This window comes from Raphanus sativus, chromosome 6 (genome assembly GCF_000801105.2).
Source record: "Raphanus sativus cultivar WK10039 chromosome 6, ASM80110v3, whole genome shotgun sequence".
Classification (NCBI taxonomy): domain Eukaryota; kingdom Viridiplantae; phylum Streptophyta; class Magnoliopsida; order Brassicales; family Brassicaceae; genus Raphanus; species Raphanus sativus.
The window spans coordinates 41,276,746-41,301,880 of record NC_079516.1 but is presented as its reverse complement, the minus strand read 5'-3'; the positions used below and the strand labels follow the sequence as shown (position 1 = coordinate 41,301,880).

The 25,135-nt window shown below is 32.1% G+C and overlaps 2 protein-coding genes and 1 long non-coding RNA gene across 8 annotated transcripts; 1 reads left to right on the top strand and 2 right to left on the bottom strand.

Moving 5' to 3' along the window:
* Positions 1-8,613: 8,613 nt before the first annotated feature.
* LOC108806331 (scarecrow-like protein 30) lies at positions 8,614-10,527 on the top strand. The gene has a single exon (XM_018578417.2). The coding sequence runs from the start codon at positions 8,685-8,687 to the stop codon at positions 10,395-10,397; it is 1,713 nt and encodes a 570-aa protein (XP_018433919.1). The 5' UTR covers positions 8,614-8,684; the 3' UTR covers positions 10,398-10,527.
* Positions 10,528-13,016: 2,489 nt separating this feature from the next.
* On the bottom strand, positions 13,017-14,432 carry LOC108805607 (E3 ubiquitin-protein ligase RDUF1). The gene has a single exon (XM_018577530.2). The coding sequence runs from the start codon at positions 14,344-14,346 to the stop codon at positions 13,210-13,212; it is 1,137 nt and encodes a 378-aa protein (XP_018433032.1). The 5' UTR covers positions 14,347-14,432; the 3' UTR covers positions 13,017-13,209.
* A 4,530-nt stretch (positions 14,433-18,962) lies between these two features.
* LOC130495995 (uncharacterized) lies at positions 18,963-21,285 on the bottom strand. Of its 6 annotated transcripts, none has more exons than XR_008935033.1 (8): positions 21,127-21,285; positions 20,908-21,043; positions 20,744-20,832; positions 20,530-20,592; positions 20,067-20,193; positions 19,750-19,917; positions 19,592-19,676; positions 18,963-19,496 (listed from the first exon to the last, which is right to left on the bottom strand). It is a non-coding gene; the product is annotated as an uncharacterized LOC130495995 (long non-coding RNA). The 6 variants fall into 6 exon arrangements; XR_008935031.1 differs by having other exon boundaries at positions 20,762-20,832; XR_008935032.1 differs by having other exon boundaries at positions 20,787-20,832.
* Between the last annotated feature and the right edge of the window lie 3,850 nt (positions 21,286-25,135).

The window sequence follows — 25,135 nt, the reverse complement described above, 5'->3', positions numbered from 1 at the left end:
AGACACATTAAAATAACTAAATTATTAAAATATTTTTATTAATACAATCTAATTCAACTATTAAAAGTTAAGGTATTTTTATGTTTGTATAATTTATAGATATTATATGACTATATTTTAGAGGAGCATGTAGCTTCTTATATATATTTTATTGTAGCTTTTTGATAATATTAATATAATGTATCAACATTGACTATATGTATTCTTATTATATAAATATTTTATATTGTTCATAAATAATTTTTTGTTTATATTTTTAATAATATATTATTTGTCAAAATTTTATTTTTGAAAGTAATTAACTGTAAGTAATTTATATTATAAAAATTTCTAAGTAAATTCAAAATTTTAAATATTTTCTTTTTGTTTTATATATATATATATATATATTATGATTTATATTTTAACATAATATCAGTTTTATTATAAAATATAATAATTAAAAACATGTTACTGTATTTTATTTTAAAATAATAATCACAATATTTTGATAAATTTAAAGGTAAATTCTAAATATTTTATTTATTTTTGCACTATTTTAAAGTAATGCATTAACTAATTTTTTGAAAAACAAAAGTACAGCAAAACCAAAAACTAAAATTTAAATCTAAGAACCAAAAACCAAAATCTGAAAATTAGAATTAAAATAAAATTAAAACTTCAAAAACCAAAAACTAAAATCTAAAAACCAAAAACCAAAAACAAAAATTAAAAACTAGTAAAACAATCATCACCTAAATATTTTATTAATAGCTTTTACTTTTGCCATTGTTCATATTATCTTGTTATATCATCTTCGGATCTACAAAATATTTGGAATGGGAGCATAAAATTAATTAATAATTATTTATTAATATACTAAAATATGTCTTTTGTATTTCAATAAAAATAAAATTTATAAGAAAAATAAGTTAGTCAAATAATATAAGTGAAGTATTTTTTATAACTAAATGAAGAAAAAGAAGGAATCCATTAACATAATGAAATGAAAAAGTATAGGAACTCAAAATATTTAAAAGCTAAATAGTTTTTGAATGAAAAAGATGAGGAACAAAAATAGATGAGTAACAAAATGTACTATCATCTGGGTTTCATCTTTGATCATCATCTCGTTCTTGGATCGATGCTGGTGGGCTTTCACAGCCACGATATTGGTCGGCCTCTTTGTTTTGATTTTCTTTTTATCTCTTCCTTAGGTTGTACAGTTGGGTTTTATCTAGCTTAGTTTTTACAAATCCCAGATATAGATTTTGGTAGAAAAAAATAGAAATTCAACACTTTCATATTAGTAAATTATATGTTAATACCATTTAAAATTTTAAATAAATAGCAATAATTTTTATGATAAATAGTTATGTTAAAAATAAACTTATATTATAATTTGTTTTATAATATTATGAAATATCAATCTATTATTAAATATCATATTAAAAGATAAACTGAATATTTATGATAAGAGCTAAAGTAATTTTAATAAATATTAGTTATAATTTTCATATTATGTAATAATTAGTTTTATTATTGATATTTATTTTTCTTATAAAAGGTGAATACCATATAAATTTTTTGATCAATTAAACATTTATTTCATCATTATGCAAATTTAAAATTTTCTGTAGCTTAATTATTTTTTCCGTGATTTTGCGAACGATGATTACCAATTGAAGTCTATATAGTTAGTTCAAGTTGCTGACAAAAAAATTCAATAAAATTGATTTACATTTAACTTTATTATTTTAATGGAATATATTTCTAATGTTTTGGGGTTTATATATTTCAAATGATATAAAATCAAATCTTGCATATGTGTCAAATCTTACGTTTTTCTTTACATATGTGTGCCTACCAACATTTCAATGTAAATATATGTGTTAAATCTTCCACACTCATGTTTTGAATAAAAAGTAATGATAAAATCAATTTTGGATATATATATATAACAATATATAAAGCTTAATGAGTAGATTAAAAATAATTTAAATTATTAATCATAAATATAGGAATGGCACACCTGTAATATCTAAAGAAAATCAAGGGAAACTCAAAAAATGGATTGTTGTTTTAGTAGTGTTGATATATATTCTGATGCTAATTAATAATATTTGTATTTACAATTGAGAAGTTTTGAAACCGGATATTTTGTTAAGATGAAGACAATTCTATTAAAAAAGTGTTCAGAGTAAGCAAGCAGCTCCACCAGAGCAACCGAAACATAAGATACCAGGTCCAAGTCAGGAATAACTAAACCCAATCCGAGATACACACTTCACACAGAGAATCTGGTACTGCCTGAACCTAAAACTGTTCGAGAAGCACTAAGTCATCTGGATGGAATAACGCAATGCATGAGGAGTATGAAAACTGCATGGTTACAAGAACTTGGTCCCTTGTTCCCTACTCTCTCCTGAGATCATGTGCTTGGAAACAAGTGGTTTCACATGATTAAGTTGGGATCAGATGGAAATGTTAAGAAACTGCTTTCTCGACTGGTGGCACAAGGTTGTAGTCAAGAGGAAGGTGTTGACTACTGGGAAACTTACAGTCCTGTTCTAAGGGCAGCGGCAGTAAGGCTGATACTTCATACTGCTACGGTGATAAAATGGGACATTAAACCGATGGATGTTGACAATGCTTTCCTCCAGTGAGATTTGACTGAGACAATGTTTATGAAACAAGGTCTGGCTTTGTTGACAAGTCAAAACCTGATCACGTCTGTCTGCTACACAAATCTATCTACGGGCTTAAATCATCGCCACCAGCGTAGTTTGAAAAGTTTAGCTCCTCTCTCTTGGAGTTCGGTTTCAAATGCAGTGTAAAAGATCCTTCTCTGTTTATATACTCGAAAGGAAAAAGATGTGATCATGCTGCTTCTATATGTCAATGACATGCTCATGCTCATCACTGCACGAACCGTCTGTGTCTGATTACAACCTACTGAAGCGTATTCTGAGATATGTCAAATGAACCGATGAATATGGAGTAAATCTGAGTCAAGACACTGACTTCACGTTGAGAGCCTACAGTGACAGTGACTGGGCAGGTTGTCCCCATACTCGCAGATCAACAGGAGGCTTCTGTACTTTCTTATGTAGCAACATCATCTCCTCGTCCTCTAAGAAGCAACTGACAGTGGTTAGTATTTACTGCTAACCTTGATCTTACAGTTTGAAAATATTAAATATCATTGTGGTCGGTATTGAGTCTCTGTTTATGTAAAATATAAGTCGAAGACACTGGTTCACACACTGGTTCACACGGCCAGGATATCTCCATAGCAGCGCAGAGGAGAGCTAATGGCACATGTTCTTCTGGACCGTTTTCGGAGGGCACATGCTTACTGGTCACAAGAACAGCAAATTTATCAACTGAAAACCAAATCACCACGGTTTCAGACTGAGACTTACACACTGTGAAATGCTCAATGAAGGATCAGAGAACGTATCTGAGGATTCGATTCCTCCATGGCTTTAATACCATGTGAATGGAACCAACTTGAAGAAGAAGAAGAAAGGTTTAACTTGTTATTTCTTACAACTTAAGAAAACGTTTGAAAGAGTATCATGTCCTTTTATACATGATTGTACAAGGATTTAAGCAACCAAATCTGTTTAAGGTAAAGTTGGTGTACATTGGCATCTTCTTACAGTTTTTGTAAATGCAAAAACTATATCACAAATGTAAACACACAAAATACACCCAAAACATATCTCTACAAAGATACGTGTATTTATTTACTAGTATTTTTTTAAAACAAATTTACAAATCTCTCTTTGAACAGAATTTCAACAAGATCAAGACTCTCTTAACTTGTTTCTCTAACCTCACATATCCTAAGGTCGAATACAAGACATCTAGAATCTTTTTCCTTATCCCTTAGTAATTTCACTCGCTTACAAACTTATGAAACCTACTCTTATACTAAAAATACAATTTCAATAACAACCTTAATACATAGGTCGTCTGTGACTACATACACTATAGCCAAGTCGGCTAACCTAACCATCTACCCAATATTTATTAAATCCCCAAATATGATATGTTCCCTAAAACACCAACTATGAACTTCCCTATTCCAATGTGAATATCTTCATGATTGTTCTCTAAAAAGTCTTCGTATTAACTCTAACTTGATTATCTATCCATTCGTCAACTCTCGATCTTCACTTCGACTTGTTCATCCGCAGGCTCTAACTGGTGACATAGGGAACCAAGAGGAATGATCCATTCCCACTCATTCCTTAAAAATTACACCATTTATAGGGAATTTTTGTTCTATCTGATTCCTTGTCATTCCTTAAATTTTAAGGAACCATAGAACAAAAGTATTCCTTATCAAAATTGATATGGAACAAAAGTAATAAATATTCCTTTTAATTCTATTGATTTTATTCCTATTCATTCCTTTGCTACTCATTCATATTCTTAATTTAATGGTCACCAGTTAGAGATGTTGCAGACTAGACTCTGTTCCATTCGTTATTGTACTTGTGTCTGAATTAGAATGTCCATCTCATCTTTGCATCTTCAGTCTTCACGGCAGTGGCGTTCGTCTTCTTTTTTACTTCCTTTGACTGAAAGAGATTTTATGTTCTTTGACGGCCAGTGGTGTTTGAAGAATTGGGCTTGACGATTTTATTATGGGCTTTGATACTCGGCCTACACGTGAGTGCAGAGCATTCTGCTTGGTATGAAGAGCTTGGAACACTTTGGCTTATACAAAACTTAGCGAATGGGAACTTCAACATCGATGGAAACACCTAGATGTGTCTGAACCTGAATCCCGCTTCAGGGACAGTAGCTGTTCGTTTTACACCCAACAACCTAGTCCCACATCAATAAGTCCATCAATATTTAGTCAGTTATCAATCCAAAAAAATGTAGATATGTGCAATATCATTTCAGAACTGATGAATTCCGCGGTCAAAAGATGCAACTTTTTTTTTTTTGAAAAAGAAAAGATGCAACTTATTTAAGTAACTTTGTCCAGATTCAAAGCCCTCTAGCTTATGCTTTCTTTACGTCCTAGTAGATCCATAAACCAACCATTATTTTATTTTGTATTTTTTGTAACAAAACCGACCATTGTTCGTAGTTCAATAAATAAATAGCCACTGGTATACATGTCAAACAGGTGCTTGCTTAGTGCTTATTGGCTAGTGCACTCCGTACAATCATTAGACCATTCACAATGGTTTTAACGCCCTATTTGTTTTCAACATCTTCTTTTTTATTTTTTATTTTTAGCATTTTTCCCTATTCCACCTAATTTATCCAACAATCACTTCATTCTAAACTTCTACAATAGTTTGTTTAAAAAAAAATCAACATCCTACCTACTACTTTTAATTCATATTTTTTTTTCTACAACATAATAATTTACATATTAGTAACTTGATTCAAATTAACTTAAAAATAAAATAACATAACTTTTAATATTTTTTTTTGAATTATTATATTAAGTTTACTTTTTAAAAATAATACTAAAAGGGTACTAAAATATATGATTATAATGAAAAATGACGTTTTTGTTTATGTATCCAAAAGAAATGAGGGTAATCTCTATTTATAGATTAAAAAAATCTTGAATTTTGATATTTTTTATTTTTTAAAAAGAAATACTCCCTCTGTTTAATAATTGTCATTCTAAATTTTTTTCTTGTTACACAAAAGTGTCATTTTACAATTCTAACTCAAATTATATTTACTTTCATCTGAAATTAATTACAAATTGCATTGATTTTATAAATAATTTTATTTATCTCAAATACTATTGATTGGATATGTGTAATTAATAACAACTTACATATATTTCCGTCACTTTCTTAATCTGTGTGAAAAATGTCAAAGTGACACTTATATAAAAACAGAGGAAGTATTATATAATAAATACATTTGAATAATTGGGTGAATATAAAAATCTAAAAAAATCTGTTTGGCCAACCATATAGCAACACATGGCAGTGTGGGCCGCAAAAAGAAAATTTCAGCTATTGAAATTTTCCAACACATGTTAATGCCACATAGATATACACAGGTTTTCAACATTCTCACTGCATGGATTAAACTGTTGAAAGTGAGTTTCAACACTTCTACTGTGGGTGATCTTATAACAATGCAGTAAACGTATGTACAAGGAAAATTCCTAGGATTCTTTTTCTAGTTGGAAAAACTTTAAAGGATTTATGTGGACCAGCCAAATAAGAAGAAATATTAAGATATCTTTTTAGTAAAATGATCCACACTTTAAATCATATCCACACATGGATACATGAATCATGAATACAAATATAAAAAGGTCGTCCGGAGAGGGATGAATGTAGACAACAAGTCTCAATCTTAGAAATACAATAATCTTGGTAATTTATTTCTCAAATTAAAATCTCTTCTCTTGGACTTTGACTGTTGAAGAATTCATGTTAAGAGACAAGTACTGTTGACACCAAGAAAAGATAAAGGAAGCTTAGGTTTGCCATGCATCCACGTTGCCTCTTCACCTGAATAAAATCTAATACAAATTTGTTGGTCAAAGATTTATCTTATGTACATTGTATTATGCAATAACGACGACAAATAGTATATACATTTCTCTAAAGTAGTTGATTATAAAGAAAAATCAAATCAAATCAAATAATCACTAGTATTTGAAATGAAAAATCTATGCATATACAGTTCCACACTGCAGTTTATCTCATGTGGTTTTGTTATGACTTATGACTATGTCAATCTCCATGTCGGTCATGTAATATATACTTTTAATTCTTAGTCAAAAAAATATATACTTTTAATTTCTTCATCTATAAATATCTATCTTATTAAAACAGAAACATTACAACTTTTTTTAGCTGGATTTTAAAGTTGGACCTCCACGTATTAATGCTAAACTAACTTACCTATTATTAAACGTGACTTTTTGTAACTTATTTTACTTTAATGATTTTAATTAAATGATCCGATATTAATTAATGATCCGATTTATAACAACCATCATTATTGTTTTCCCTAACGTGTTTCGTTGTTTCCTTATTATTATATAATTTAAATAACCCTACATTTAAGCAATCTATATCTTTTTCTATTTTATTAAATCATTTCTTAAATCTCTTTTACTTTCCTTAAAAAAATCCAATGATATTAATTTAGGCAAATCAGTTTACCATTGCTTCCAAACGAAAAATACTTTCTAAAAATATAAGATGCTTATAATAACAGAAATGTAATGAATATCTTTTCAAAAATAAATGTTCTTTGTTACTGTGAAGGTTTATATTAATAATATGGTGATATACATAACTCAAATATATGTATTTCCATGTCCGGCTACCTTTAATACATAACATAATTAAAACAAAGAAATAATTGATTTACACTAGTAAATCTGCGTATACGAAAATACAGAACTTTATGTATATTTTTATATAAGTAATAGTCTAATAAAAATTAAATATAATAAATGTGGAAGAGTATAAAATATAAACTATTAAAATTTCATATTAAACAGTTATTTTATTCAATAAATTCAAAAACATAGACTATTATTCGTACAATATAATATTTTCTTACAAAAAATATAAATTAATATCTGCACAGATGTGTGGGTCAAGCTTTCTTTATATAATACAAAATTATATTGTATATAATCTATCATTGTTTAACTAAATTGATTTATATATTTCGTATGTAATCTATCATTGTTCATTTTAAACTTTTTTTATATATTACAAAATATTTTTCACACATTTTATTGTTATTACAAACACACAAAAAAACTCAATATATTACAAATAACTATTACAAAATAATCGTATAAACCAAAAAATTAAAAAATAAAATAAAAACCCGCCCGCAATGGTCTAGTTTCCAATGAAAAGGCACGACAAAAGGATCGGCGTAACTCATGACTACGACAACGAATGAGACACTTGCATGGTTACTTTTAGCGATCACACAAATACCAAGATGTGCTCTCACATTATGTCGGAAATATCACCAGTAGACAGACCTTTAGTTTCTCTCTACAATAGAAAATATTAAACCAAAATTACAACATAAACCAAAACCGGTTCTGTTGTGCACCAACAGTATATCATGTATTCAACATTCAAGTTACAGTACTGCGTTTAATTTTTGACTAGGCAAGTAACTGACAGAAGACGGAGCATTTAGTTTTTCTCTACAAAAAAGGTAAACCAAAATCGCTACATAAAGTAAACAGGTTCTGTTATTCATTATTAAGCTATTATATTTAGCAAGTGAGGAAACAGAAGACAGCAACAAGAAAACAGAATTGCTTTGTAGTCACTGGACCCACACAGCAAATAGTCTTGGTCTCTTGCAAATATTCTTAACCTTTTGTGGCGGCTCAGTGTTTAGTTGTTTATGTTCAACCCCCACACATTCGCTGTTTCCTGCGAAACTTTATTCTTCTTCTTTTAAAAAACAAAAAGTTTGGTATCGTTCTTCTTCTTTGTCATGGCAAAACAAAATTACCAATCCTTATATAAATATATCCACATGTGTCACCCCATGTGGTCACATGAAACTTCCTTTTACTTTCTCTTATACTTCTGTTGGTTGACTTTTCTCTCTCTCTCTCTCTCTCTCTCTCTCTCTCTCTCTCTCTCTCTCTCTCTCTCTCTCATCCCTCTTCTTGATTCTTGATCTTGAGTGAGATTTTTGATCCTTTCATGGACACTATTCTGCAAGTACCCGCTGATGGGTTCAAATTCGACAACAGTTTCGGATCTTGCTGCAAACCAAGGAACAATCTTGAATCTGGCACCAAAATTTTCACCTGTTTCTATGAATCCAAGAACCCTTCTCCGACCGAATCTACGGAATGTTCAGAGTACCATCCTGTTTTGAAGTACATTAATGACATGTTGATGGAGGAAGATCTTGAAGGACAGTCTTGTATGTTGGAAGACAGTTTGGCTTTACAAGCTGCAGAGAGATCTTTCTTTGAAGTGCTCCAGGAGGGTCAAACTCCTCCTCCGTCAGTGACGAGCTTACTTCAACCAACCTCAGAGGAATCAACAAGAAGGTACCGCCTACGAGATGATGACGAAGAAGACGATCTTGAAGGTGGAAGGAGGTCAAAGCTCCCTGCAATTTCAACAGTGGATGAAGTAGCAGAAAACATGGAGGAAGTCTTGTTGGTGTGTCAAAACAACAATCATGGAGGAGAAGCAACACGGAACAAACCAGGACGAGAAAAGGGATCATCATCGAACCGAACCAAGCCTCAAAAGTCAGACCAGGCAGTGGATATGCGGAACCTCCTGATGCAATGCGCTCAAGCAGTGGCTAGCTTTGACCAGAAAAGCGCAGCTGAGAAACTGGAGGAGATAAGAGCACACTCTTCTAGCCACGGTGACGCAACTCAGAGACTTGGTTACCATTTCGCCGAGGCGCTTGAAGCACGTATCACTGGAACCATAAAGACACCAATATCTGCCACTTTTAGCGGAACGTCGATGTTTGACATTTTGACGGCCTACAAGGAGTTTGTTCAGGCTTGTCCGACCTTAATAATGTGTTATTACACTGCAAACAGAACAATCATTGAGCTTGCGTCCAAAGCAACCACACTTCACATCATTGACTTTGGTATTCTCTATGGATTTCAGTGGCCTTGTTTGATAAAAGCGCTGTCAAGACGTCCCGGTGGTCCACCAATGCTCCGCGTGACCGGAATCGAGCTGCCTCAGCCAGGCTTCCGCCCATCAGAACGTGTAGAAGAGACAGGGAGAAGGCTGAAGCGGTTCTGTGACAAGTTCAAAGTACCCTTCGAGTACAGCTTCATAGCCAAGAATTGGGAGACCATAACCCTCGATGAGCTGGTGATCAATAGTGGAGAGACAACAGTTGTCAACTGCATCCTTCGGCTACAATACACGCCTGATGAAACCGTGTCCCTAGACTCTCCGAGAGACACGGCTCTAAAACTATTCAGAGATATCAATCCTGACCTCTTTGTGTTTGCAGATATACATGGGAAGTACAACTCTCCATTCTTCCTAACAAGGTTCAGAGAAGCTCTATTCCATTGCTCGTCTCTCTTTGACATGTTTGGGACTACAATATCAGAAGAGAACAATTGCAGAACCTTGGTGGAGAGGGAGTTGATCATAAGGGATGCCATGAGTGTGATCGCCTGTGAAGGGTCTGAGCGGTTTGCGAGGCCTGAGACCTATAAGCAATGGCAGGTTAGGATATTAAGAGCCGGGTTTAGGCCAACGAAACTAAACAAAGAGATCATCAAGGAAGGAAAGGAGTTGATTAGAGAACGTTACCACAAAGATTTTGTGATCGACAGTGACAACCACTGGATGTTTCAGGGCTGGAAAGGAAGAGTCCTCTATGCTCTTTCCTGCTGGAAACCTGCTAAGAAGCAATAAACTATTCTTTAATCATTTGCATGGTTTTGTCAGCTCTTCATATCTTTGTTCTTTTTGCTTCACAGTGTTTCTTTGTAGAGACTTTTGGATTTTGCTGTCATAGATCTATTTATGGAATGAGTTTCTCTTTTCCTGCAAGTACATATGGCAATCAAGAATCCAAACTAAGCTTAGAAAAAAAAATCCATAATTTATCTAACCATTAGCAAATCAGTGTGTTTAATGATAATCCGGACAACAAAAAAAAAAGATAATCCTGACACTGTAAGAAGTTGATATACTAGTACGTAAGAGCTCATTGTTGGAGTTGGACATTAAGGTCACCTGATGTAATCTTGCCAGTTCATTTTCTTTCTGTACCGTTTTTACATTTCCGTTCCGGAGACGGTAAGAAGTTTATATACTAGCAAATAGGCTATATTAGCCTTGAGCATTCGGTTCTGTGTTTGGGTATTTCGGTTTTTGGGTTCTTTGGTTCTAAAGATCTACGATTCGTTCGAGTATTTAGAAACATCTATTCGGTTTTGGTTCAGTTATTTTGGTTTTCTTCGGTTCGAATAACAAAGTTGAGAACCATATACCTTGGTATAGAAACCTATATATAAATCTTGACCATTATGCCATAGTGTTTCCACATTTATATTTAGTATTTAGAAGTGTGTTCAAATGCAAATTAATGCTGTATTTTTGTTACATAACCAGTAATGGTTTTAATATAATATTTACAGGTTATATTAGAAAATAAAATTTATCAAGAAGAAAATTATTGGTTTGAACACATAAACTTTACTTGTAACATAACAATTTTGGTATACGGTGGTATATATGAATTTTTTTTATAAGAATTGATTTGACTATTTTATATCATCGAAATATATTTATCTTTTTGATTATAACTAGAATGAATTTCATAGTAAAATGTGCTTTAAATTGATTAGTGCAATAATATCTGGTCGATTGAAAAGTGATTCACAATATCATACAAATAAGGTCAAAACATGAAGATATGTCATGCGGTGATGCAGTAAACAAACCTTTCAATTTTCTTAAAGTAAACGCTCCCGACCATTGGATAGGATGGATCAACATTCCTAGAGAAACCGTGTTGTGGGAACACAAGAGGGGAACTATGTGTGTAGTGTCATAAAGTGGTATCAAAGCGGGTTATTTTGGTGTGCAACGAAAACTTCGTACTCTATGGATAGAGATGAATTGTATCTTTATAATATGTTAACTAAAGGTTGATTATCTTGGAATATGTTAAGTAAATGGAATTGCCTAAGTAATATGGAATTGGTCAAGTAATGAAATGGTTAACTAAACATATGTAGGAATGTTATGATAAAAAAAGATAGAGATATATATGTTAGATTCGGGTTAATTATGGGCTTCACACTTAAAACCAATTGGCCATTAGTGGATTGGCCCTAACTCTTTATATAGTAGTAGAATAATTCTTATATTTCCGATGTGGGATGTTTCTCATCAATACCCTCCCTCACGCTCAGACATCTAGGTCTGAAGCGTGGACAATTGTGGAATAACATCCACAGAGGGCCCAACAACGGTATAGTAGTAGTTGTAGTAAATTAGGTCAAAGGATCTTATCGCTCTGATACCATGTTAGATTCGGGTTAATTATGGGCTTCACACTTAAAACCAATTGGCCATTAGTGGATTGGCCCTAACTCTTTATATAGTAGTAGAATAATTCTTATATTTCCGATGTGGGATGTTTCTCATCAATAATATAGACCTTACTTTATGCAAATTGTAGTTTACTATTGTTGTGAACCTCTTGACACAAGAATACATCTAATGAAAATGAAACCATTCCCATGGCCGTGACAAAAAGAAAATAGTTGGAAGCAACCGGCAAGTCTTAAGTGACTCACCTAACACACAACAACACATGTGTAACTATATAAAAAAATCTTTACTTAACAAAAATGTGTCCTGTAGAGATTGACATATGAGATATAGGGGCAAATAAGAATTTGCCTCTGACTGATCTTGTATTTGTATATATGACCGATCTATTTTATAACAAAATTATACAAATTGATTTATGCTGTCGCTTAAAATGCTACATTATGAAAAGAACCTCCACATGAAATTATTTCTTTACATCATATAAACAGTGATATACATACACAGCGGTGACATCGATCGAGTCTGAATTACATTACACATTTAGATGGCTATCTAAAGCAAACGTCGTGACTTTTATTAGGATCCGACAATAATCTTATTTTTGGGACCACCCTAGAGGATAGCTTTCGCCAGAATAAAAAAGGTTGTCTTGACCGTGTGTAGTAGAGTCTATCCTTTAGATTTTTTTCTATTTTGATATTTGTTCAAGAGAATAATTCAGATGATCAGCTAGCTGGTAATGATCGATGTGTCATGTAGTGACGAATTTGAGAATAATGCCAACTATATGTCGGTTCAACTTTACTGAACCTATGAATAATGTGTAAACTAAATGAACAACTGTAGGGTTTACGTACATATGATGAAATCGAGACCTCAGTTCGTTTCCTGAACAAATGAAACTATTTCACATTCTTCGAATCAGAAAAACAAGTTGATTGGTAACTAAATAAAGCCAACAAAATCTGAAACTGAAGAAATAATTTTTAATAACAATAATGAATTTGACATTATGTTTTTCCATAAATTTTGATGAAACTGACAAAAAAATTAATCGAACAACAAAAGAGAAACACCAAAGTACTATTTATGTTCCAAATAGTTCATCTAAATTTATATACATTTTTAAATCAAAACGTAACAAAAATTTGAACATTCTTCACCTAAACATTCTTCTGATCAACGACGTCGATCGATTCATAACCCTAGATTCACCGTTTGTATCCAAATCAACAATATTGGAAGAAGAGCCACGATTAGGTCTCATCCTCCTCATAAACGAAACCACTCCCCGAGCTGCTCTCCTCAACCTACCAGCGCGAGCACCGCCGTTTCCGCTAATCTCCGCCGCCCCATGATCCCTAACCCAAGAGATTCGTCTCGGACCCTCACCACTCCCCAGCCCACCACCGTCCACTTCCGTCAACACCACCGGCAAAACCCTCTCCCCTTCTCTCACCCCCGCGTTAAACCTCCCGACGGCGAATCCACCCCCGGGGAGTCTCCAGATCGTCATCCCCACGGCGGCGGCGTGTTCTTCCTCGCTACTCCTCCTCCTCCGTCCAACCGGATCCGAAGGCAGTTCGAACCGACAGACGGGGCACGAGTTCCGTATCGAGAGCCAAGGAACGATGCAATCGCCGTGGAAAACGTGTTTACACGGCATCTCCCGCCCTTCCGCTCCCGCCTCGAAAACCTCCGTGCAAACCGCGCAGTTCGCCTCCGCTCTGACGTGAATCTCTCCGATCTCGACTCGGGGCAAAGATTCTACCGCCGATTTCGACGCCGGAGGGTTCCCGGATCTACCGAGTCCGTTTCCCGACGCCTCGATCTGGCTCAGCTGCTCGAGCAACCGCTCGAATCCGGATCCCATCAGGATCTCGGATACGGAGTCCGGAAGCGGCCTGAGACCCGAACCGGATCCATCGTCGTAATAGAATTCGTAAGGGCGTCGATCTTCGCCGTCGTCGTTCTCGACTCTCTCGCCGCCGGCTCCTCCGTGTAAGACGATCACCGGATTAAACGAAGTGCGGCGGTCGGATCTCCGCCGTCTGATTACAGATCTGTGACCATCCTCGAACTGAGACACCGGTGTCGTAGCCGGTGCTTCCGCGGCGGAGGAATCTTCGGCCTCTTCGATGAATCCACCGTTGCAGTGAGGACACGAGGCGTATCCTCCGGCGTTTGCGTCTTGGCCGGTGGAAACGCTGATGAAACGCGTGCAGCTGTAACACCAATACGACGTCGTTGGAGGAGGAGCTGCTGCTGCTGGTGTCGCCGACCTAGAAGGCATCATAGCTTTTAAAGTTGTGTTGCTTGCTGGTGAAAGGATCCGATAATGATGAGTGAAGGAAAGAAGAAGAAAAAAACGTTTGGTTATATAACGCTGTTTTTTTTTGTTGGTGAGTGTTCACAGCGTTAGATTAGACGGTTATAACACGTGACAATGTTGTTTGACCGTGAGTTATTAACGGTGGTTCTGGAGTGAAAGAGCGTCATTGACGTGTGCGAGATGACGCCAAATGTGAAACCTGAAAGAAAACGCTGAGAGCTTTCGGAGAAGTTTCCGTGGGGACCCACCAAGGTCGTCTCTCTTTGTTTAATTTTCCTGGGTAAGTAACACGAAACGTTGTCGTTTCAGGGTGAGTATGCTTTAGTTTAAAAAAATAAAAAGGAAGTACGCTGTAGATTAGGAGTATTAAAAAGTGTTTATGATGTGGAATGTATAAGAAATCTTTGAATTTTGGAAATGATATAAATATGTGCTATGTTTTCATAACGATCAACAACATATTTTCACTTTTGATGTGGAATGTATAAGAAATCTTTGAATTTTGGAAATGATATAATATGTGCTATGTTTTCATAACGATCAACAACTTATGTTGACATTTTGTAAATGTAAATTTAGAGACTATATGCTTTTTTTGGTCAACAGAAACTATATGCTTTCTTTTTGTTTTTGTTCACCAGACTAGATGCTTTCTGATTTAACTTTTCTTCGGTCAACTAAATGTTTTTCTTGTTGACCAAAACATGACTTTATGAAATTACGAGTTTTTTTTTTTTAACACCAATGAAATTACGAGTTTATATACGTATATACTATATATCACTTTATGGTGGACCCATTGTTTAGTAAGGTATATTCTGTTCGTTCGTTCCTCGCTAATCTTTGATTCTTTTGGACATACAAAGGTTTGTGTGTTCTTTCTATAGATTGTTCACTAGGTGATAATCCGCGCTCTGCGCGGAGTGAGTATACTTAATATAACTTTAATATTTAAACTATATATTTACATAAAGTATATAAGTTTGAGACATATATTTCATAACATATAATAGCCTATGTAGCAGTTCGGTTCAGGAGTAAGTAATTTGCATTACTATTATTTTAGGCAAATTATTTTAATATTTGTATAAAATCTTAGGTTGCATAGATTTTAGAAATGTAAATAAACTAAATGAACAAACAAATTAAACCGCAACTTTAAATAAGTTGAGATAAAACGAAAATAGATGATGTTATTTTGTTTTCATAATATAAGGTCCAGAAAATAGGGAACATAATAGTGGAAAATGATAAAAATTAATTATAATTTTAAAAATGGAATCCCTCCCAAAGTTGCTTTAGTCATTTCCAATTGCTCAGAAAATATCTCTTCATTTGCAATCCTATAAAAAAAAGAAAGTGGGTCTACAAATTAAGAATACTTGTAAACATTATACGAAGGATATCAAAAACGTTAAGATAAGTTAGAAATCACATAACGGAATAGATGAGACGAAATAAAACATTACCTTTTCTTGAGAGCATCAGTTTCTGGTACGTCATTGGGCTGGAAGATTACGTTGGAAAATCCTTCAATGTTTGAGAATTTTCTGAATCATCATGTTCAAGTGAATAATAAAAAATAGTTAGCAATATTTAAAGTAAAGAACAGCCCTATCTCTATTGTTTTTTTTCGTTTAAAGTGAATTGTGCCCATAACAATACACCTCTCCACCTTTTATACATAATCAACTTTTAAAATAAGTAACTTTAATATTAAATCAAGAAAGTAACATAAAACTTGTGGCATTTACCTGACGACAGTCTACCAATTCGGCAATTGATTTTCGAGGAGTATTAAACAGAAAATTTTGCTTTTCAGTTTCATCATCGTTTCCGGCAGCCATTCGAGATTGAGAGAGGTGGTGTTCCAAATATAGTGGTTGTGTACAGGTCTGTGGTTGAGGTGAGGTATTTAAATATGTAGAGGTTCGTTTAAATATGGTAAACTAGGATATGCCCGCCCTACGGGCGGGATTTGATGGATCGGATTTTATAAAAGATGTAATTTTGTGTCAATCTCTTTTTATGTTGAATTCGGTGTAATATGATTAGGTTGCATACACCAAATTTCAACTATATAATTAAAAATAATTGAATTCTTAATATTTTGATGTTTTAGTCTTGAATTGTAAGCTGTTATAGTGTTTTCAGTTTTATAATACTATAAAATCCATAAACCAATCGGATTTGATAAAAATGAGATTGAGTTTTCTAATACTATTTTTTCTGTGAGTGTTTATAAATAGTGGAGAATGAGGTTTTAATTTAGAAGAACTCTCTGTCAAAGTTATTATAATTGTTTTGGACAATCTTAGTAGTTACTATTATAAACAATTGTTGTTGTTTGTTTTGGTATTTATGTTATAATGAGGTCTTAAAAGGTTACTTCATGAATTCTAGATGTGCGTCTTTTGGCGCATGTTTTTATTTAAACATTATAATACAATATAATTAGACATTTAGTTGTACATGGGATTTAGCTTATTTAGAACCATATTTTATAATATCTAAAATATTAAGCTGGTGGTGGTTAAATGCAACATTTACTTACATGTTAAATGTCAGTGAACATATGTTATTGTTGTTTCTTTCTACACTGTTGAAATTGTGATAAAATTTTGTAACAGATAGATAGAAAGTTTTGTGTTTGTGATTTTTAAAGAGTTTCGCTTTTTCTTTCTTCTATTTTTTTACTTCTTCTATCATCTTATTGTTTTATTCTGCATAGTTACATCTCATTGTAGTTCTTTAGTGATATTACTTAATTAAATAATATGGAGATTTTTCATTTTAAAGTTATGCAAGCTATGCCTTTGTTTTAGTACTTAGTCTTCTCAATACTACTTGATTAAGTAAAAGAAATTACCAAAGCTACGATTCAGGTAACCTTTAAGGTATATGTCTATCGGTCCATGCCTACTGAAATGCTACAACTCTCTGCTTTCTATCCATTTTACAATATTCACAATTCTTTATGTTTGGAATCTTTTCAAGAAAAATCTAAACATTTTATCAACCCCAGTACCAGCCTAGCTCAGTCCAACCTAATCCATTTATCATAACCACCAAACAGTAAACAACCATCATATTTGTTCTTCTCAATCTATGAAACAACATTGATATTTCTTGTTGAATCTCAAGCTATCAAGGCGTATACATGATCGTATAGAGATGAGGAAGCATGAATCTTAGACTAAGATTCTTAGTCCACGACTGCTGGTTTTCTTGGATGCATCAATTAAATAACATGCAAAACAGATGAATTAGCTCGATTTGCATGCCATGTTCTCACTTTTATATGTTTTTTTTTGAACTTGTCATTTTTATATGTTAAATACAGCTTTTTAGTATTTGATTAAAATAACTATATAAAGTTTGACAAATTATTTCATGCGTAAACAAAATAATATATTCCTAAAAATATATATTTTTCGTAAAGTTTTAGTATTATACTCATGATTTCTATTTTGCTAAATTTATACTATTATTTTTGAAGTGATTTTTAAATTCGAACTATTACGTTAAAAGATAGAGTAATTAAATTTAGTGATATCTTTAATGAATAATTATGTATATTTATTAAATTAGACAACTGATTATAAATTAATATAATAATAATTAGCCCCAAAGATATTTTTAAAATATAAGATAATTTATATAACTATTAAATGGATATAATATTTATCAATCATAAAAAGGAAAAATAGAAAAATTCATAGCTAAATTGCAGTCACGTAAAAATTGATTTCATATTATAAAATAGATTATTCAGTGTTTTTAATGATTTATTTTGTTAGAGAATTTGTCATATATAAATAATTTGAAGGTATATATAAAATTTGAAAATAAATGTATTAATAAATAGGACAATTTTCTTAAATAGACAATTTTAAAGTATTTGTCACAAAAAGAAATTTTAAGGAGGAAAATGACCAAAATATTTCATTTAATAAATAAAATATCCTTATACCCTAGATATATAAATACAAATAAATAAATGAAATAAATAAATAAAGAAATATTTTTTATAGTTTCAGATTATATGTTTTCAAATTCTAATTTTCTATAATTTATTTTTTGAAAATTTTTCTACTTCCTTTATTTTTTTCCAAATTTTTTTTTTTGAAAATATTTTTCAAAATTTTATATTTATTTGTTATTTAATAAAAAATTTAAACTTCAATCACAAATCATTACGCCCTAACTCTAAACCCTGAAGTCTTTATTAGTTAACCTATAGATATAAATGTATATTTATCTCTTTAACGAAACATTTTTGATCATTTTAATCCTTATATACCTTGATCTTATATTTAGGGTTATCCTAAAGTATTTCTGTAATAAATAATTGTGTCTGCACGAAATATCCGCATGGAATTTTAAATCTGAAAATGGTTCATGTAAAAATTATAATACATGAATCTAAAATTATCCATGCAAAGTTTCTAGTTCATAATTTTTATTACTACATCATCAAATCATCGTTTAGTTTATGTATAAACCCCATCTTTTTATGAGTGGTTTTATAAATTTAGAACATTATATAAGAAATGCAAAAGTATATATTGATTCCGAAGTTAAAAAAATAATATCACCAACCTTTCTTTAAGGTTATAAGAATACAGATAAAAAAAATGTAGACCAAACTAAGGTTTTAATCTCCAAAAAGTAGATAATAAAGATAACTAAGGTTAGGTCATGATATAGATGATTGATAAAAGCTAAGAGCTGAAAAAGATTTCCCGTTAACCCGAAAACGTAAGAATATCAAGACTGCATGATACCAAATATTTAAGCCCCAAAATTATCTCTTTTACTAACACTCTGATCATCCAATCCAATCAAATCACACATCGTAAAGACACTGTGTATCTTCTCTGATTCCGTCGCCACCGCAATTTGGCCCTTTCTTTGTGCTGCTGGCGGGTTCGCCAGATTCCTCATTACCAATTCCTTATGTTCCTTCATGCCTGTGGTTCTCATTAATATGTTCCAGATTCGTTAGGTTGACCAGCAAAAAGAGCAATGGTGACTTCGAGATAGGAAAGAAAAAATGGAGACATTTGAGGGAGATCTCTAGCTCAAAACTTCAACGCACCACAACCGCAACACTGAGCTCGCAAAATTTAGGAAAATGGATAGATTTTTCAAATAGAGAACGCCGCAAGAAAACAGTGTTGTAAGGCTTTATAGCAGCAGTAGAAACCTGAGATCAAAATGCTTGCAAGCGAGTACAGTTGTCAGGATGTTCTCTCACACCATCTAGACAAAGTGCCCAATCTCCATTTAAACTGCAACAACATAACTTCTTATCACCATTTGACGAATCAGTAAGAAGAAGAGATAGTGAAATGGTTTCCTCACCAGTATAATTGTCTCCGGCCAAGTTGTTCCAGAGGTTAATGGAAAAGCTGACAGAAAGTTCCCCTACGGACTTCATTGAGAACATTGGGCTCCAGATCAATAAATAGAGCTCTGGGAAGATGTTTTCTAGCGCCATTTTTGTAGACAAAGCTACGATCAAGTGCTTCGCTAAACCAAAAAAAAGAACCTTCAAATCAACAGAGAATAGATAAATTTTGTACAAAAGTGAATCAAACCAATGGATTCCATGGTGTATTTTTTTTTGAGGGCTTCACAAAAGGAAAAGGAAAATTTTGTAGGGGAAAGTGTATTCTCACAGAGTGTAGTTAGTGCAATGGGAGGCAGATGTTTCTTCCTCAGCGTTCTTTCTACAAATTGAAGATAGCTCTCAGCCTCGGTGTACTGTCAAGGTCTTCCATGTTCCGGGCAGAAGTTCCTATAAATCTGAAAAAATGTCAAAATAAGGTTTTAGCTCAGGAAAATTCAGATGTTTAAAGAAAACCAATAGGTTGGTTCAACGACTCACAAAGGACCAAATTACAGGTCATGTTTTCAGCATCTCATATAAATCTGAGTAAGTAAGATGTTCATGAAAACATAAACTTTCATGTCTTGTGCGAAATATAAGATGCTCATGGAAAAACTCAATTCAGAATCATAACCCTCGTCTAGAGATTTCCGTGCATAAATCAAATTTATTTTTTTGTGTTAGACTTCAAGCTTCTTCACTAACCGGTTGGTTCTCTAGTTTATCAGGCACACCTAAAGAAGGAGACTAACCCTCATTTCTGATGTTGTTGTGTAGAGGAGTACTTGATGGTCGAAGCGTCGCAGGAGCTTTTGCTGCAGAAAGCAAATGAAAAAAACAGTTTAGAGACTCCGTTGACCTTAAACCGTAAACAACAGTTGAAAGCACTAACTAACTTGAAGAGAAACTCTCAAACTAAAACAAATGTTTGTACTGAATGTATCAGTCATCAATCTGAAACAGAACTTATAAGATTAAAATCACCAATCGGAGATAATAGATAGAGTACACGTCTTTTGGAATGGCGTCTTCTGAGAACGTGGAAGTTGCCGGTACTGTAAAAAAAACCAATCTAGTATTGAAATCCAACGGAGGAACATAACAAACTCAAGCGGGGTAACAGGAAAAACCTGGAAATCAAGCAGCAACATGTCGACTCCCATGAGTTTGCCGCCGCGTCGGACGTTCCTGGCCTCCCAGAAGCGGAGAAACCGGACTTGAAAGGTGGAGGAGCATCGTCCGGTCTTCAGATTGGAAGGAAGATCGCTGCATTAGTCATTTTTCTCGATAACGTTTACTTTCTTGTTTAGAGGGAATGAGAAGATGGATGTGATAGTAGGAAAGCTTACCCTTTTATGTTATACCGCCTCCTCGCATGAAGAAGATCGCATTCAAGGTAGATAGCGAGTGATGATTTAAGAATGACTTTAAGATGGGGAATCTGTAATTGGTATAGAGCGTTAGCAAGAAGTTGAATCAACTCTCTAAGAACTCTGGTTCTGTCTCGACATCTAATGGCGGAGGAGATGAAAAGCCTAATACGGAAACGACGGTCTTTACAACTGGTGAAACTCATTAATGGGCTCGCCGAATTGAAAAAATGTAAGGCCCATATTAAATAAAAAGCCATGTAGCTGAGAGTTTAATGAAACGCATTGGATTTGTGTTTTGGACACGTGTCTCTCTCTGGTAACACTATTATTTGACATGGATGAAGGAGAAGAGAGTCCCCTTTTTTTTATAATAATAGATAATTCATGGCATTGAATCATAATTGGGTGATTGATATGGTAAAATTAATATCATATCAATTTCGGCATTGAAAATGCCTTGACCAACAGTATAATTGGTGGAATAAAACTCTTTAAATAATCAATCCATGATACTTTGGAAATTAGAGTGTTATGATTTTTAAACTTTAGGAAACGCATTATGATTGATTAATCTCATAATTAATTGGTAACATCAATTTGAAAATCCGTCATAGGCAATACCATCTTTAGGACATTATGAGCATCAAATGTGATTCAATTAACTTTGTTATTATTTTACAAAACCATATGAAACTCATATACGCAGTGGTTCGTGCATTAACAAAAGAAAACTATAAAAGTATAAAATCTTCAAATATATGTAACCATATAATACCCTACAGCCAGCATGAAGATTTGTATAAAATTCGTAAATTTAACACGCATGAAGAATACAATAATTTCTAATTGGTAGCATTTTTAGCATGGATGGTTTTGTTTCTAATATTTTCGACAATGATTAGTTGGTTTAAAGAAACAATTGGTAGACATAATGAAAACATATTTCCATAAACATAAACATAGTAAATAACGTGTCTAGAAAAAAACATTTAAGGAAATAATTGTCATACGACATCATAACGTATTCATATTGACATACCTCCAAAAATGGTTAATTTTGTATCATGTCTTATAATAAAAGTCTAACATATAAAGCAATGGCAATGCAATGTAATATTCCTAGCAATTAAAGGGTTTTCTCAAGTTAAGGTTGAGAGTGAATTTGGGAGTGACACATAAGAAATGGCACATTGTAATTAACACATGAAGACAAGGTTAATCTTTATGAGTGCTCCTACAATAATATATAGGGGATTTTGGGTTTGATTGGGCTTTTTAAGGCTTTCAAGGTATTTTCTCAGTCTTTTCCTTTGACATTAGATCTTTTTTTGTCAACGTGAAAAAAAAATGTTCTGTGAAGAATTTGATCTGCAGAAGTTTGGCCTTCAATTTCGGTTTTCCAAAACCGAAACCGAACCTTCGGTTTTCGGTTAACCGAAATTTTGAAAACAAATTCCGAAATTAACCGAATTAAATTTTGATTCGGTTTGATTATCAGTTAATTTGGTTTCTATTTTATTTCTGAATATAACCGTTTTTCTTTTTGGTTTTCGGTTAACTACTCCAATATAATTTTCTTAAAAATCAAATATTTTCGGGCAAATTCGGTTATTTCAGTTGATTTATCGGTTATTTTGGTTTTTTAATTTTTATTAAAAAAATTTGAAATCCATACCGAAAACTAAATTATGTTTTAAAATTCTACCAACTAAACCAAAACAAAATCGTAACCAAAAACCAAAAACCAAAAAACTTCGGTTCAGTTGGTTTGCTGGTTCGGTTCGGACATAAATGGCACGTCTAGTAGAAGTTGTGAAAGATATTTCCCATTAGAAAGTGCTAGTTTGAAGTCGGGAACTAGATATGATTAGATTATCTAATATTAATTAATTAAGTAATTTGTAACACTATTCCTCCGCTCTCATATCTTTAGCAGCACAAGCAGTGGGAACGATTTTGGTGACAAAACATGGAGATATCGTTGCTATTACAGATTAAGATTAGGTATCTAATTGTCTTGAACAACTTGGATTGGAGTTGGGTTTTCCTTCCCAATCATAATAGTAACTAGATTTTAACCCGCCCTTAAAAAAGGCGGGTATATTTTTTGTTGGAAAAATTATTTATGTAATAAAAACTATGAATTTTGATAAATTATATATTTTAAAATTTTATGACTTATTTTTGTTATTTTAAATATGACTAAATATTTGAAGAATCTAGATAATTCTAATCCGTAATATGATTTTATTTATTGAACCCGAAGTTCAACTTATTTTACACTGATTGTTTTTTAATTTAAATAAAATATTTTATATCTTCCACCCTCTCTGTATTGAAAATTTTATTTGTGCATTTCAAAATATTTTCTTTACTTTTATTAAATTTAGTTTATATGATTTAGTTTTTATTTTCAAAGAAACTATTTTTTAAAAAGTTGAAATAATTCAGACCCGTATTATGATTTTGTTGATTTAATCATCTGTTATTTCAACTTGATTTTATTTTGAGGTTTCATTTATTAAATGCTTTCAAATAATTAATAACGTGAAAGATTTTTTAGAAAAATATGGCGTAAATATTTAAGAAACAAAAAAATTAAAAATGGTAAGAACTGAATTATTAAATACTATTTAGTATAATTGCAAAATAATGACTTTTTATTGGTTGCAAATACTGACGGCAAAAAAGTACATACAATATTTGTAATTAATTGGAAAAGTTAGGATCATATTCATAAGAAGTATTATGCTTTAGGCTATAACTGGTGACATAGAGAACCAAGGGGAATCATCTATTCCCACTCATTCCTTAAAAATTACACATTTATAGGGAATTTTTGTTCCGTCTGATTCCTTGTCATTCCTTAAATTTTAAGGAACAATAGAACAAAAGCATTCCTTATCAAAATTGATATGGAACAAAAGTAATAAATATTCTTTTTAATTCCATTAATTTTATTCCTATTCATTCATTTCCTATTCATTCATATTCCTAATTCAATGGTCACCAGTTAGAGCCTACTCATTCCTATTCCTTTTAATTATTAAGCTAATTTTTAATAGTATAGATGCTCATGCCTAACTGATCTTATAAATTGATAAAAAGACTGTTTATTTTGTAAAATAATTATATTAAATGAAAAATTAAGTGAAAATAAATGTAACACATTTCTATTTTTATTTAAGTTATTATTTTATTCATAAAAACATGGCTTTGAATAATTTTTTTGATTACGTTATTTTCCACCGGTTGAAGCTGAAATATTTTATTTATTGAACCCGAAGTTAAACTTATTTTACACTGATTTGTTTTTAATTTAAATAAAATATTTTATATCTTTAACACTCTCTGTATTGAAAAAATTATTTGTGCGTTTTAAAACATTTTCTATAATTTTATTAAATTTAGTTTATGTGTTTTAGTTATTATTACAAATTTAACTATTTTTAAGAAGTTGAGATAATCTAGACTCGTATTATGATTTTGTTGATTTAATCATTTGTTATTTCAACTTGATTTTATTTTAAAGTTTCATTTAATAAATGCTTTCAAATAATTAATAACGTGAAAATTTTTTGGAAAGTTATGGCGTAAATATTTAAGAAACAATTTTTTTTAAAAAAATGCTAAGAACTGAATTATTAAATACTCTTTAATGTAATTGCAAAATAATGACTTTTTATTGTTGCAAATACTGCAGGCGAAAAGGTACATACAATATTGGTAATTAATTGGAAAAGTAAGGACCATATTCATAAGAAGTATTATGCTTTAATAGTCTAGATGCTCATGCCTAACTGATTTTATAAACTGATAAAAGACTGTTTATTTAGTAAAATAATTATATTAAATGAAAAATTAAGTGACAATAAATGTAACATATTTTTTTTTATTTAAGTTATTATTTTATTCATAAAACATGGCTTTGAATAATGTTTTTGATTACGTTATTTTCCACCGTTGAAACTAAAATAGTTTTTTT

Coding starts and splice junctions, on each gene's coding strand:
- LOC108806331 (XM_018578417.2), top strand. CDS start 8,685: ATGGACACTATTCTGCAAGTACCCGCTGATGGGTTCAAATTCGACAAC.
- LOC108805607 (XM_018577530.2), bottom strand. CDS start 14,346: ATGATGCCTTCTAGGTCGGCGACACCAGCAGCAGCAGCTCCTCCTCCA.